Here is a 14,162-nt window from a genome sequence, read left to right as displayed (position 1 = left end):
AGTGGATTCATGCAGGATGACGTAAGCCATGAGATGGAGATGTTGAGGAAAACCTTTAAGGAGAAAGATTAGGTAAAGGCAAATGGGGTGTGAGATTTGAAAAGGGTCAAATTGACAGCAGTACACAGCATCTATATAGTGCAGTGGTTTAAGAGCAGAGCTGGTACAGGATGATATACTTCTGTGTCTAGAGAAGGAAAACAAAGCGGCAAGTCGCAGAGATTTGTGCAAAAGGCTGGCACTCTGAGTGAGAGGCAGAAAATGTGGCAGCATGACAAAGAGAGAGCACTTGCTTGAACAAGAAAGAGAGGGGTGCAAGATTTTCACACCTGATGTAACTGCTGCTTTCACAGCGCCATAATTGTTTGGGTTTCACTAAATAGCCTTCCTATTTTCGTCTTCCTGCAGCAGTAGAAGACAGAAAACTCTTTGTCGGCATGGTTTCAAAGAAATACGGTGAGAACGAGGTCAGAATGATGTTCTCGTCTTTCGGACAGATCGAAGAGTGCCGAATACTTCGGGGACCGGATGGTCAGAGCAGAGGTAAGCGTGCCTTCGGTGTGGACATGACGTTCAGCACAGCGCATCCGCCATGTTCAGCACACCAGAGTACATATTCTCATCAAGTATTTATGCAGGGCCCCTCCCTGATTCTTCATTGCAACCCCGGCACCCTCAGATCAAGTGCTATTCACCTCCAGTGGCACTTTTTCTGTCCACATAGTGTATCCTCCCATTACTGTGACACTCTGCCTCCACAACTCGCAGTTAAGGGCCACTGCACTTGCTGTCCGCCACAATGGCCCGTCGCCTAGGCAACCGCTGGCTGCCGGTGTTCGTAGGCTCAGCTGGCAGGCGGCTCAGCTCAGCTCCTCCTTTACCGCCTCCTTCATCACACTCTACAAAGGCTGGAATTAGCCTGTCATCGCATCTCCTACATAGCACTCTGCTGAATAAAGCCTCAGATAGCAGGCAGCACGAGGCTCTAGCGTCGATGCTTATATACGATTAAATCCCACAGAAGACACGGCTAGCTATGAATTTCTGCTCTTTTTCTAGTATACGTACGCAGTGTTCCTACAATTTGAAACGGGCCCTATTAGCCTTTGATGTTTGCAGGCCTTGCATATTTTAGTAAATCAAAGCCTTTCAGTGTGTATTTATGTGTGCATTTTCTGTGTATATAATCACGTTGACTGTCTCACCATGACATCACGTAGTCGAGCCTCTCTGGGTGGCAATTTAATCTGTCGATCACCGCTCATGTGACACGTGTTACTGTTCTCCTTGTTGTGTTCTTTCTTCATGTGCTAACCAGTGAGGGTGGTTCTGTGTGCTTGGGAGTTGCCATTCTCTGTACTGTAATGTCTTTTTTTGGGGTTCATAACGAGTTGTCCAAACCTTTTGTCTTGTTTTTGTTTCTTCTTGTCCCTCCCCCCCCCCCCCCTCTCCTATTGTTTCCCCCCTACAGGCTGTGCGTTTGTCACATTTGCTACCAGGGCAATGGCACAGAATGCAATCAAAACCATGCATCACTCTCAAACTATGGAGGTACTGTACCCCTTAGCACCTATTTCTCATTTCCCTCTCCCCCCCTTACCCATACATTTTGCTGCCCCCTTGTGTTGAAAGATGAGGAACCTGTCCAAGCAGATGGCATCCATTCATCACAAAGCATGAGTCATTTCCAAAACCACTCTTGCTAATTATAAAATTACATTGTCATCTGCAGAATAATTGAATAAAACTCGAAACATTGCCTTTTACATAGCTGCTGAGTTCAGAACTAACAGGACACAAAAAGTGCTGTCATCTTTTATTTTGGGCTGAACTAAATGCATTTCACTTATTGATTCTGATAACAGAGCCTACCCATTAGTGTGCCATTATATTAGTCTGTATTTTGGACTACAGGGGAAAAGAATCCACACTATCAAATATAGGTTATCAGGAAAAAAAAAATTAGACTGAAACAGCTCCCCTTTTAGACTTCTTAAAAAGTGGGTCTGTGTACTCATATAGCCAATGGAGTCTTTGTGGAAGTAGAGCAGTGGTAATTTGACAGCTAGCAGGTCAGAGGCTCCCCAGTGAAGCATCAGACCAAGTCTAATTAGGAGTCCAACCAAACATAACATTCCTCCTACCAGATTAAACTCGGGGGGGGGGGCCCCAGTAGCAGTGCCACCTATTCTGCCCCCACAATCACGTACTCCCCGATTCTCAGCTGCTGTGGGAGTTGCTGCTGGTGCAGAAGCCATTTTCCCTAACCAGCCTGGTCCCCATCTGGCTCTCAACTCTTAAAATACTTTTGCACCGCATGCCTTGTCCATGCGTCTGTCTGAACATGTGACTGTCTGTTTGCGAGAGTCTGCGTATTGTAATGCATTTTTCTTAATGTCTGACATATCCCTGTTTGAATGTTATTTATTGTTAATGTTGTCCATCTGTTGTCTGCCTATTTGTGGACTCGATTAAACTCTTTAACGTGCTTAAATGATTCACCGTCTGCACCATCGTCCTTGGAATGTGGCCTGGTTTACCGTAGCTATGCATGGCACATGTCCTCTCTTTTTGCTTTGATATGAATGCAACAGGCATACAACTATCTTGAGGCGTAGAGGAACCAAACCCACCCCACTCCCCCCTTTAAAAACAAACCAAAAAAAAAAAAACGAATTAAAAAAAAATCCCTATGCAGTGACTGTCCTTGCATGGGTAAATAAACTTGGTGTGCTTTTTGAACCGGTCTAACGTCTCTTAACTCTTCACCGCTCCAGGGCTGTTCCTCACCTCTGGTGGTGAAGTTTGCCGACACACAGAGAGATAAGGAGCAGCGGCGCCTGCAGCAGCAGCTAGTACAGCAGATTCAGCAGCTCAACAGCGCCTCCACCTGGGGAAACCTGGCTGGGCTGGGGACTCTTTCACCGCAGTACCTGGCTGTGAGTTTTATTAAAGAACACACAGATTAGCCTTAATGTACTAAAACCTTTATAGTTTATCTGTTTAAATATATTGAGTGTACAGAATACACTTGGTAGAGAGCACTGAACCACCTGATAATTATCAATCTATCCCGTGGGTGGGTGAGTGGGTGCGTGAGCGTGCATGTAAGAATTTTATCACTAAGCTTTATGAATGTGTTCCTGTGTCAGGATATTGAGGTCAGGTGATCCTTTTTTTTTTTTTTTTTTTTTTGGTAATGACTGTTCTAGCTGGAAACACAGCTGCCATTTTGTGTATGACGTATCCAACCATATTGTTCTAAGTAATAAAATCTGTTGCAAGCTGAAAATGTATAAGGTCATTGTGTAAGCTGAATATTGCACAATACTTTGACCAAAAGTACAAACTGAAACTTGGCTCAGAGTAGAATAATCTTCCTCCTCGAACTGTTTTCTGGCTAAAGGACACTGACATGTGACTTGCATATGCCTTCTCTAATTCAGAGCCAAAGAACATGTGACTTAGATGGCAACAGCTGAAGCGTTTTATGTTTCTGGGACAAAAATGAGACATTGAGCCTGTTGCATGAAGCTGTAAAAGCTGTCGTGCCGTTTATTTAATTTAAACCTCACATAACTTTTTGCCTTCTGGTCAAAATGTGTTGCCTCTTGCTAAGATTGTCAAAATAATGACATGGAGTATAAATCTTGGTCCCGAGTTGTTCCTGTGCATCAGATAATTTTCCACAGATTAGACAAACAATGAATAGTTTAGTTTTAGTCCCCAAATTTAAAGAGGATTTAATAATGTTAGGAAAAAATAATATTAATTATCATGTCTGATCTAATTTTGTTTTCTAGATTTGACTTTTGTTTTCTTTCATATCTTGACAGCTGCTCCAGCAGGCCACTTCTCTCAGTAACCAAGGCAGTCTCAATGGTATTCAAAGGCTAGGAGGTGAGTTTCAGAAGATCAGTCTGCTGTTTACGAGTCGTAGGAATGCAAATGAACAAGCTGTTAGGGCTGGGCGATATGGCCTAAAATTCATATCGCGATATAATTTGAAGCACGTGCGGTAACGAGATGTATATCACGAGATATGTGCTTGATGGATTGTCAGAGCATTATGGCTGCCGTAGTGAGGAGCTTTGCGGAGTAATCTGGGTCCAAAACTCGTCCTCTTCAGGTCCCAAAGTCAAACGAACACTGAGAGTTAAAAACGGTCTAAATTCTTTCATCTTTAATTAAATCATCAGTGTTGCTGCTTTATCGGGTGTAACAATTAAGTTTAACATCCATGCATCCGTGAAAACAGAATTTATTAATTTTAACAGAGTTAGAAGTTAGCAGGAAGTTAGCTCGCTAGTTTCCACCTAAACATGACATGCCATGTTCTGACTGAGAGATTTTTTTTTTTTTTTTTTTTTTTTTTTTAAAACTAATTAAAATGTACAGCTCTGCTACCAGTTCCAACATAAATGAAGACAGAAAACTAAACAGCAGTGGTGTTTGCAGAGTTACTGAAGTTGGACTACCTGGTATATAATGTTGTGCTACGTGATTGCTAGCGACACAGCTATGTTAGCATAACATTAGCACAGTGAAGCTGGAGGATGAACGCCAACTTTTTTTCCACTCGATAAAAGTTGACGTGAGGGATTCTGGTGGTCAGGGACAAATGCAATCGCATAGCAGGATGCTATACACGGGCCAAACTTCAGTCAGGAGAACAACTGAGATTATTCATCCACAATACAAGGTTAGTTATTAATATACTGCAACAACATGGGAATAGAACAGCTGCGAGAGACTTCAACATTAATGTATCAATGTTACGGAAGTGGAGGAAGTGCAGTTTTTTGGCTTTCCCCATATTTCAAAAGTGCTTCATCTCTTTGCTATGACTGTCACCCGCCATAATTTGCAGATGATAATGGTTTTAGCCGCTGCGATGCTTTCGACCAAAACAGACGCAGCTTGATGACATCATCAACATGCGCAATCGTGATAGAGCGATATAGTCAAAATCTCTATTGTTGGCCAAATTTATATCGTTTCTATCGCCCACCCCTACAAGCTGTGCTGCTCATGTCACCAGCCCTCTGTCTCGCTGCGCTTCGCCCACATGCTTTTAAGTACCTTAAATTACATTACTCTTTTCAGATCAGTGGCATGCTAATTACCAATAATGCTATTTTCGGCCTATTCCGGCTGCTTGAAGACAAACTGCTCATCCCTCTGCCTTGGTCATATTAAAAGCCAATGTGAAGAGCTTGAAAACTACAGATGGGGTGCTAAAACTAATGATAAATCTTAAAGTTGGAATTCATATTAGATGGATTTGATAGAGCAAGTGTGCTTCTTTTGTTGGTCATGCTAAAGTAATATACTGTATTTAAAATGTTAAAATAGCTTCCCGATCCAGGTTTAAGTGGCTTGAATTTGCACTCTCCCTCGTGACCAGTGGGGGGCGACTTCTCTTGTCAATTTATTGTGCCAGCATTCAAAAAGCAAGGTGTTTTTGGTTTTGTTTTTTTTTTGTTTTTTTTAATGTGGCCCTACCCTGTAATTGACAAGTAGCCACTGTATGAGGATGACATTTGTCACTAAGTCAGAGCCATCCTGGTTTTAAATCTCCAAAATGGTAAATGGAAGAAAAACATGAGGTTTTACAGCCGTGTCCATCTTGCATTCTCTGAGATCTGAGAATGTGATTTGGTGATGGTAAATTTCCCAATATCCAAGCAGTTTAATATAGAGGAAAGCTTTTAAATGAATGGCAGCACATCCTATTTTAAACTTTAAAAATTCATTGTTTGTTCTTTTGCTTTTAAAATCTATGCATTTCTTCCATGACTACTTTCAAATTTATGCTGTATGCAGAAAAATTCAGTCTTTGATAATTCGTGTGTCTTTGTACTCTCAGCGGGTGTGAATCCACTTCAGCTGCAGAACCTGGCCACATTAGCTGCCGCTGCAGCTGCAGCTCAGAGTTCTGCCAGCCCAACTTCCACCAGCGCTCTGTCTACCAGCAGCGGTGCCCTGGGAGCTCTTGCCAGTCCAGGTAATTAAACACAAACATGAGATGAATTTTGAATGCTGCCTGTACAATACATACAACAGTTCTGTGAGTCGAGCCCCATGGCAGCATCATGACTAGTTAGTTTTGTTAGGGGTGTGTTTTGGCATGGCCTGGCTGTAATTGCTTGAATCGCCACCTCTGCTCTTTGTGTACTAATTCATGTATAATATATTAACTAAAGTATAAAGATTCACTCTCTCGCTGATTGAGATGTACAGTGCATGTCCACAGTCGGGCCGCTTCTCCTCTGCAAATCTCCCTCATCTACTATTTGCCTAACAGCCCTCAGCCATTCCTCATTTACTTTATGGGAGTTAATCACCCACATATAAAAATTTTATGAGAGCCCCCATTTCCCTTCAATCTGTGTAAATATACATTGGCTCCATCTGTCTAAGTTTAACATATGGCTGCTTTGGTAATGACCGTTCCTCTTTGTGAGACAGATTTTTAACTGCCTCATCTCTGCCATGTCCTCCTCTATAACCATAACAATGTGAGGCAGATGTAAGGTTTTAAGAATATCTTCTTTTTTTTTTTTTTTTTTTTTTTCTTCTTTTTTTTTTTTTTTTGTCATTTGTCAACAGTTGGGTCAACAGCAGGGTCCAGTGCTGCCGTGAACCCCTTGGCATCTCTGGGGACTCTGCAAGGTCTCACTGGGACCTCTGTGGGCCTCAACAACCTTAACGCTCTCACCAGCAGCGTCAGTGGTGAGAATCTTCTTATTTAAAAACTGGATACAAGCCAAAAAAAGGAAGATGCATGTTGATGTTGGGTCCCCATGCTCAATGGGTACTATTAAACTTCTGCTTCTTACAGGTATGGGGGCCATGAACGGGGGTCTGGGAGCCTCCATGGCCAACGGGTCAGCAGCCAGCTCTATGGATGCCCTAACCCAGGCCTACTCAGGGATGCAGCAGTACACAGCGTCTGCCCTGCCCGCCCTCTACAGCCAGTCTCTCCTTCAGCAGAGTGTGGCTGGCAGTCAGAAGGAAGGTGAGAAGATCCCTGGCACACATCACTCAATAACAATTTTCAGAAGTTTCTTCCTAAATGCAATGAACTTTTATGTTTACAGTAAATGTTTTGTGTGCATTTGAATTCACGTCTAACTAGAGTATCTGAATTTCTTACCAAATGGAGTAGGGCCAGAGGGCGCCAACCTGTTCATCTATCACCTGCCCCAGGAGTGTGGGGACCAGGATCTTCTGCAGATGTTCATGCCTTTTGGAAATGTGGTCTCTGCCAAAGTTTTCATTGACAAACAGACCAATCTGAGCAAGTGCTTTGGTAAGTGTGGTGACACTGCTGGCGTTTCCCTGGTTACATCAGTTAATAGCATAACAGCTTTGTTTCACTGCAGATTTAAAGTTTAAATGGAGTCTAAGTGCTCTGTAAAGATAAACATGTTGATACTTGTATTTTCTATGTAAATGGATTAGATGCATGTATGTGTGACCGGAGGTGGTATTAAATATCATTTGCATTAGTGTTTTACTGAGTGAAAGCAGTACACCAGTATTGTGATGTAACACCACCTCAAATGCAAATTTAAAGCAGTGAGTGAAAATGGTGCAAAAATTGAAGAGGAGTATGTAATAATGCACATGTTTTTGTGCATTACGTTAACATGGCTAAGTCGCAGTTCACTATCCAAGTGCTAGAATAAAGGTAACTCTGACTGTAGTTGAGGGAAGCTGAATAGTTTTATGGCCTTGGGGACAGAAGATCGTCAGTCTCTCTGTCAGAGCAGGTTTGAGACAGCAGTCTGTTGGACATGCTGCTCTTCCTGCCCTCTACATCTCAGATTCACAAGGCAGTATTTATAGTTGTGACCCTTCTCTCTGACATTAACTGGCAGAGAGAAAAATAAGAGCCAGCTTTCCTCTGCAGCTTGTCCAGCCACATGGTGTCCAAATATGTGTAAAACTGATGAATGTCATCTTGTTTAATTTCCCCTTAAAACCAAAATAAATTACACAATACACTTTTGAGGTATAAATTACAAAAACACCCGATGCAGCAAATATGATTCACATTTAAACTTTGATATGGAAATTATTTTGTACATTTTGTCAGAAGGTTCACTAAACACTCAGTTTAGCTAAAATTAGATTTTTCTGGTAGTTATTTCATGGTTTGTGCTTTTAAAGGGAAAAATTGCAACCTCTCCAGTCACTTCCTCATCCTGTGGATGGACTCCAGCTTTCCTGTTGTGAACTGCAGGTAGTGACTGCAGTCCTTGTTTTGCTCTGCTGTCCGTTTGATATAGAGGCACATGAACCAGTACTCCACCTGCTGGAGGTTCTGGTTAGTGGCTCTTAAACTTTTAGTGGATTTCTAGAGCAGAAAAAGAACTACATTCACCATGTGCAATCCATGATGGTGAAGATGGAGTCTGTCTGGCCACAGGAAGGCAGATGCCAAGGAGAGGGGGTGATGGTCAGCCTGGTGATATGGAAATGAAATGTTGGCATTAAGTTGCTGTTTTGTAATGTATTCAGTTTAGTTTTTCTTTTTTCTCAGGGTTCGTCAGCTATGACAATCCTGTGTCTGCACAAGCTGCCATCCAGGCCATGAATGGTTTCCAGATTGGCATGAAGAGGCTGAAGGTTCAGCTGAAACGCTCCAAGAATGACAGCAAACCCTACTGATCCTAGCCCCGGGGCCTTCCCCCTCCCCAGCTCTAAAGCTAGCACTGCTAGGGTAAGTTCACCCTCCAGCCAAGGTCACCACAGCAGAGACTCAGTGGGGCAAGGGGACAGAAGCCCATCACAGGAGGGAGACTCGGCCTATTCCTTAAAAATGAAAAAGAAAGAAAAAAAAAAAAAAAATGTTTGCAATGATCTTTCCACATTTTTGCTGTATTTCATTCCTGCGGTTTTGTCATGTAATTTGAGTCTGATTTAGTATTTTAATGTATATGATTATTTATGACTATCACTGGAGTCAGTGTTCGCTGGAGGTATTTTGTGTCACTGTATTTAGTGGAGAGCATCAGATGTTTCCATGCCATTTCATTGCCTTCAGGTCAAGCTAGACAGGTTGACTAAGGATCAGTTGTTGTTTCTGAAGCTAGGTCACAAGGACCCCAGAGCTTTAGCCTGTGTTTGGCTGTTTACGTGCAGTTTGTCTCATCCGTATCATTGTCAATGTGAAACTCTTTTCTACGCTAGATTTTCCAGTCTTCACCACACCTCTCTTCTACCCCCTCCCCTCTGTTTCTGTCTCTGTCATCTTTCATTATCTAAGCCATGTTGAGCTAGGCTACCTCTCTGCGTCTTTATTAACAACCTCTTCCAGTCATTCCATCCATCCTCCAAGTCTCCCACAAGGGACTGGCTCTAGATGGATCTCTTTGGGTGCCAAGTATACAGTTTGTGCATGTTGGAGTCTCTGCCATATGTCCTGGTGGTGTCACTTCCTTAAATCTGTGTATTATTGTTTTGTTTTTTGTGCGTTGGGAGAGGGGGGGGGGTTGCCCCTCCCCCCTGTTGTCCTTACTGTATATGTGGTGACTGGCATTATTTTTGTTTTTTGTGCCTCATGGCTAAATGATTCTTGTGCTGTGCCCCTAACTTTCTCTTCTCTCCTCTTTGTCCTCTCTCTCTCCTCTCTTCCTTTTGTGTTTTTGTTCCTTTTTAGAACAAATCTCCATGCCTGTTTGCTCATCATTAGCCTAGCATGTCTTCATGATGTTGAAAGCCAAGCCAAACTCCTGGCCCACATCATCCCACCATTGTCTGTGATGTCTCTCTAAGCTCGCCTGACCAATACCTGGCCACCCACTGACCTTGACCTTAGCTCAACCTGATTTTTCTGCATGTATATTCATTTTTTGTTTTCGTTTGCTTTTTCTGTATAGAAATGTGACTGGTGGGAGAGAGGTCAAGCAAATCAATGTGAAAACTTTACCTAGGTTAAGTTCATTTGAGTGACCTGTTTTTTGTTTTTGTTTTTTTGCGAATGTTTTAAAAAGAAAAAACCTGTGGGATTTCTTACTTTTAATTTAGCTTTGTGGGACTTTTTTTTTTTTTTTTTTTAATGTTTTTTCTTTTTACCTCTCTCAGTAAAGCTCACTTGAAAGTTGAATACAGGGATTGGCACACAGCTGTGCTATTTGGTGCCATTAGCAATATGTTGGCTTCTTAAAAAAAATGCTACAGACCACTTTCCAACACTTTTGAAAGTCTGACCATTAAAATCCCTCTCAGTGCTCTGTAATGATCTCTACATTTTGCAGGCAGCGTGAAGATTTACACCAAGGCTATTTAAAAAAGAAAAAGAAAAATTCATTTATAAAAATATCCAGTGTTTTTCTTTTTCTTTGATTTCTTTTTGGGTTTTTTTGTTTTTGAACTATTGATGGCACAATAAAAGGTACATTGCTCTGTTGAGAGAAATGACTACCTACATGAGTCAACTTTTTTAGAACTGATTCACAAATAGACAATCTGTGGTTTAAATGCACACTTAGATTAACTATATTTTATACCATTGAATCTATAGAAGTTTAACTAACAGAACCCAGGCAAACGTTGGGTTTTTTGTAGATTACGTTGTAATGTCATCTGTGTTTGGGCAGGGAGGGGGGGCAGGGGCGGGAGGGTCTTCAGTGTACTACATTTTTAAAGAGGACTAAAAATCTGTTTGATCAGCATGACCATTTGAGGGTCATTTCTAGTAAATTAAAAAGTTCAAAATTCCTCTGCTTTAATTGTAATTTTGTTTTCTGGTTTAAATTCTTTTTCTTTTTTTCTTCTTTTTTTTTTTTTTTTTTTTTAAGGGTCATATTTTGAGCCTCCCCCCCCCCCCCCCCCTCCTTTTTTTTTTTTTTTTTTTTAATATCCCTGCTAAACTTCCATGGTACGTACATCTTGTCAACTTTCTGTGAATTTCTCTTTGCTAATTTAATTAATGAATTTTTCACTTTGGCTTTGTTTGGATGCCTCGTTGAGAGATGATTTACAATGTCTGTTAATCATACAGATGCCAGACAATGTTGTTCTGTTGGATTTTGTTGTTGAAGTGCCCATGTGTCAAATATTTCTTGTGCTTTTTTTTTTTTTTTTTTTTTTTTGCTTTTTTTAAAAACTCACCACTTTGTTTGCTGTAATATTACCTAGTTTGTCTGTACACACACACACGCTGCAACACATGCAAACACACACAAACACTCTTTCGTGGTTTCAAATGTGGGAGCCCCTGAAGAGGAGAGAACTCGGACACAACACGCAACCTGTGGGTCTCTGCACGTTTTGTTTTTCTTTCCTCTTTCTTTTAAAAACATGCACTCGTGTGACGCTCAAGAAGTCACACAGCACATTAAATCGACTTAATCCACCACAGTAGTGTTGGTTTACAAATAACATTCCATTTTTCTCAGCACGAAAGTTTACACTTTTTTATCAGGGTAGCATTTTTGTGTGACGACCCTGGTAAAACAACCACTTCACCCTCCCCTTCCCCCAAAGAAAGGGTTCCCTAAAACTGCGTACCTGATGGCGCTAAAGAGTTGTCAGCTCAGGGCTCTTTTTTTTTTCTTTTTTTTTTCTTCTTTTTTTCTTTTTTTTTGTGTGTGTGCGTGTGGGGGGGGAACTAGACACTGATGCAGGATTACCACACAAAATGCACTGTTAACCACCATTTGACTTTCTTTTCAGTTGGGATTTTTCCCCTTTTACTCTAAACTTAAATATTCCTAAACAAAAGGAAGGTACCAAATTTGAACCGGTGCTGGGGGGGGGGGGGGTGTTATAGTTTTGTAAGGAGATGTTAAGCACAATTGTGGGAGCTAATCACTTTTGCAGAATGTCGTGTGTATGTGTGGTTACGATCCCAAATTTTTCCAAGGTACCACTGATTTCTCTTTTAATATGGGCATGTGCTTTTTACAGTATTTTTGTTTTGTTTTCTATCCAAATGCAATACAATATTCAAAGTGCCATATATACGTCTAGAAACTGCCTACACATTATTAGGCCTTGGTTTAGAGATTGCTGCAGTTCGCCTTTCTATTTTGTTTTGGGTTTGTTTTTTCTTTTGGGTCTATTTATGCCAGTGTCATGAAAGCTCTTGTCACCTGCTAATGTCTCCCCTTTGCCTTTACTGTGTTGAGTTATTGGTAAATGTGTATTGTGATGTACTCAATTTGAACAGTTGGTTTAAAACGTTGTAGATAAACAATAAACTTCCCTATACATTTGAAGGTTAAACGTCTTTCTTAGTGAGTGTGAGCGCGTGTGACACTTGGCGATACAAACCGTGGGGGATCACGTGTGTTTTGGTGGTGGTGGGATATTTTTGAATTTAATAAAACAGAGGTACAGTGCAGAAGAGTCAGTGTGGGTGCCATGTGTCGGCCACTGAAATGACTGCAGGTCTGTGGTGACGCAGTGCATGGTGAAGTGTTACTATGAGTGAATATAGTTTAAAAAAAACTTTAAAAAAAAGGGGGGGGGAATAAAGCACAATGTATAGTCCACAGCAGTCCCAACAGGAACTCTACTCACTTCAGGGGCTTCCATCACAAATCCTGATTAAGCTCTAACAATCACGGTTTCTTCTGTTGGTTTTCATATTCTGAAGTGCTTTTTTTTTTTTTTTTTTTTTTTTTTTCTTCTTTTTTTTGACAGTGTGGTAGCTTTGCATCTCTATAGATATTGTCTTGATCTATAAGAAAAAGAGTAGAGAAAAACTTTGTTATTTTTCTTGTCTGATAATCGGTAGGACTCTGTTCATGTTCCACCAATAATTTAATAGATGTTTTTTGTCTTGTCTTGATGAAAGCCAAAGTGAGTGCATCTTGATGTAATCTGTATTATACACACAGTACAGTTATATATAAATATATATTTTTCGTTCTGTTCAATTACAAATTTTTGAAACTGGGTGGGATTTGAAAAAGACAAAAGACAAAAAAAGACATACACAGGCTGTCAAATTTCTACAACTGGTGGTTCATATGTATTTTGTACCCGTGAAGCTTTTTATATTGGAAATTAAAGGAAAAAAAATCTATATTTGGGGTGGGGGAGAAAAAAAAAAAAAAAATTGTCTGGCCTATCAATGTGGCCTTGCCTTGACCAGGTCTTGAGTCTGGCCTCTTGCTGGTGTCAAGCAATTTTTATTTATTTTTTTTCCCTTCTCTCTTGCTTTTGCCACTAAATGATGCCTGATTTTTGATCTTCTTTATCCCCCTTGGATCTCTGTGTCCCTCACTTCATGAATCAGTTTCAGGGGAGGGGGTGGGGTTAGGATCCTCTAAATTGTGGTAAGTTTCATGTTAGTATATTTGTGCTGTCCACATACTTTAATGGTCATCAGGATTTTTGACAACTTGTGTGGATAATTGTCTTAGTTGAAAAGGTAACTGTTTAATTTGAGCCTTGCTTTTTACCTGTGTGTAGTTTTGTTCTTTCCCATAGTGGAGTGCGTAGCTGAAAGACTGTTCTGTTTTTGTTTTCCTTTTTTTTTTTTTTTTTTTTTTTTGGGTCGATGTTTGTTTGTGTGGTGTGTTTCTTTGCCTCTGTCTCCGAATTAAACCATTTCCCCTAATATGGACTGTGTGTGTTGTGCTTGTCCAGTGTTGTAAAGGCATTGTACAAACCTCCACCCACCCTTCCCCAGTGTGTCATGTCTCGCTAACTTGTTCACTTTGTTGTGCTTCTTTCTGCTTTTACCTGAGCTGTAACAGGTGGGGTGGGCAGGACGAGCCATATCGTTTTATCGGTAAAAGTGCTACTGATCTGTGAACCTGCACCCAAGAGCCAAAGAAATGCAGGCACTTTAGTTGCATTTGCACAAAACATCAGTTCAAACTCAGATGTTGTGGTATAAAGAATGAGCAAGTCCCGTTAAACTGATTGTTTTATTATTATTTTTAAAAATGCACAATTGCAGTACATCAATGAGCTCAGTTCTTAAAAGCAAAGATCTGAAGCAGTTTGCCTGAGATAAATGCAAATCTAGTTTTGTCCCCTCTTTTTCAGCTTCTCAAAAGAGGGTTATTTGCTGCTCTGCTTTATATTGATTTGAAATGAATATACTTTCTCTCCACACAAACATGTCCAGTGTTTACCAAGAGTGGGCCACAAAATAGACTATCCATTGAGAGGCAGTTCCCTGGGTGAAACTG

At 40.9% G+C, this 14,162-nt stretch overlaps 1 protein-coding gene across 5 annotated transcripts in view; it reads left to right on the top strand.

Annotated features, from left to right (window-relative positions):
* The window catches only part of LOC120730005 (CUGBP Elav-like family member 2), a 32,777-nt gene extending 19,195 nt beyond the window's left edge, over positions 1-13,582 (top strand). For 2 of the 5 annotated variants that reach the window (XM_040026068.1, XM_040026072.1), the window contains exons 5-14: positions 409-543; positions 1,472-1,551; positions 2,778-2,939; positions 3,837-3,900; positions 5,870-6,007; positions 6,613-6,735; positions 6,845-7,021; positions 7,169-7,315; positions 8,552-8,731; positions 9,671-13,582. In XM_040026068.1, coding sequence (XP_039882002.1) covers positions 409-543; positions 1,472-1,551; positions 2,778-2,939; positions 3,837-3,900; positions 5,870-6,007; positions 6,613-6,735; positions 6,845-7,021; positions 7,169-7,315; positions 8,552-8,679 — 1,154 coding nt within the window. In that variant the 3' untranslated portion in view covers positions 8,680-8,731; positions 9,671-13,582. Of the gene's footprint in view, positions 1-408; positions 544-1,471; positions 1,552-2,777; positions 2,940-3,836; positions 3,901-5,869; positions 6,008-6,612; positions 6,736-6,844; positions 7,022-7,168; positions 7,316-8,551 lie in introns of all 5 variants that reach the window. The other 3 variants (XM_040026070.1, XM_040026071.1, XM_040026069.1) reach the window with 3 other exon arrangements.
* Positions 13,583-14,162: the final 580 nt, after the last annotated feature.

This window comes from Simochromis diagramma, unplaced genomic scaffold, assembly GCF_900408965.1.
Source record: "Simochromis diagramma unplaced genomic scaffold, fSimDia1.1 OVJJ01000293.1, whole genome shotgun sequence".
Lineage (NCBI taxonomy): Eukaryota > Metazoa > Chordata > Actinopteri > Cichliformes > Cichlidae > Simochromis > Simochromis diagramma.
Note: the sequence above shows the minus strand (reverse complement) of the source record. Positions and strands in the feature narration are given on the sequence as shown.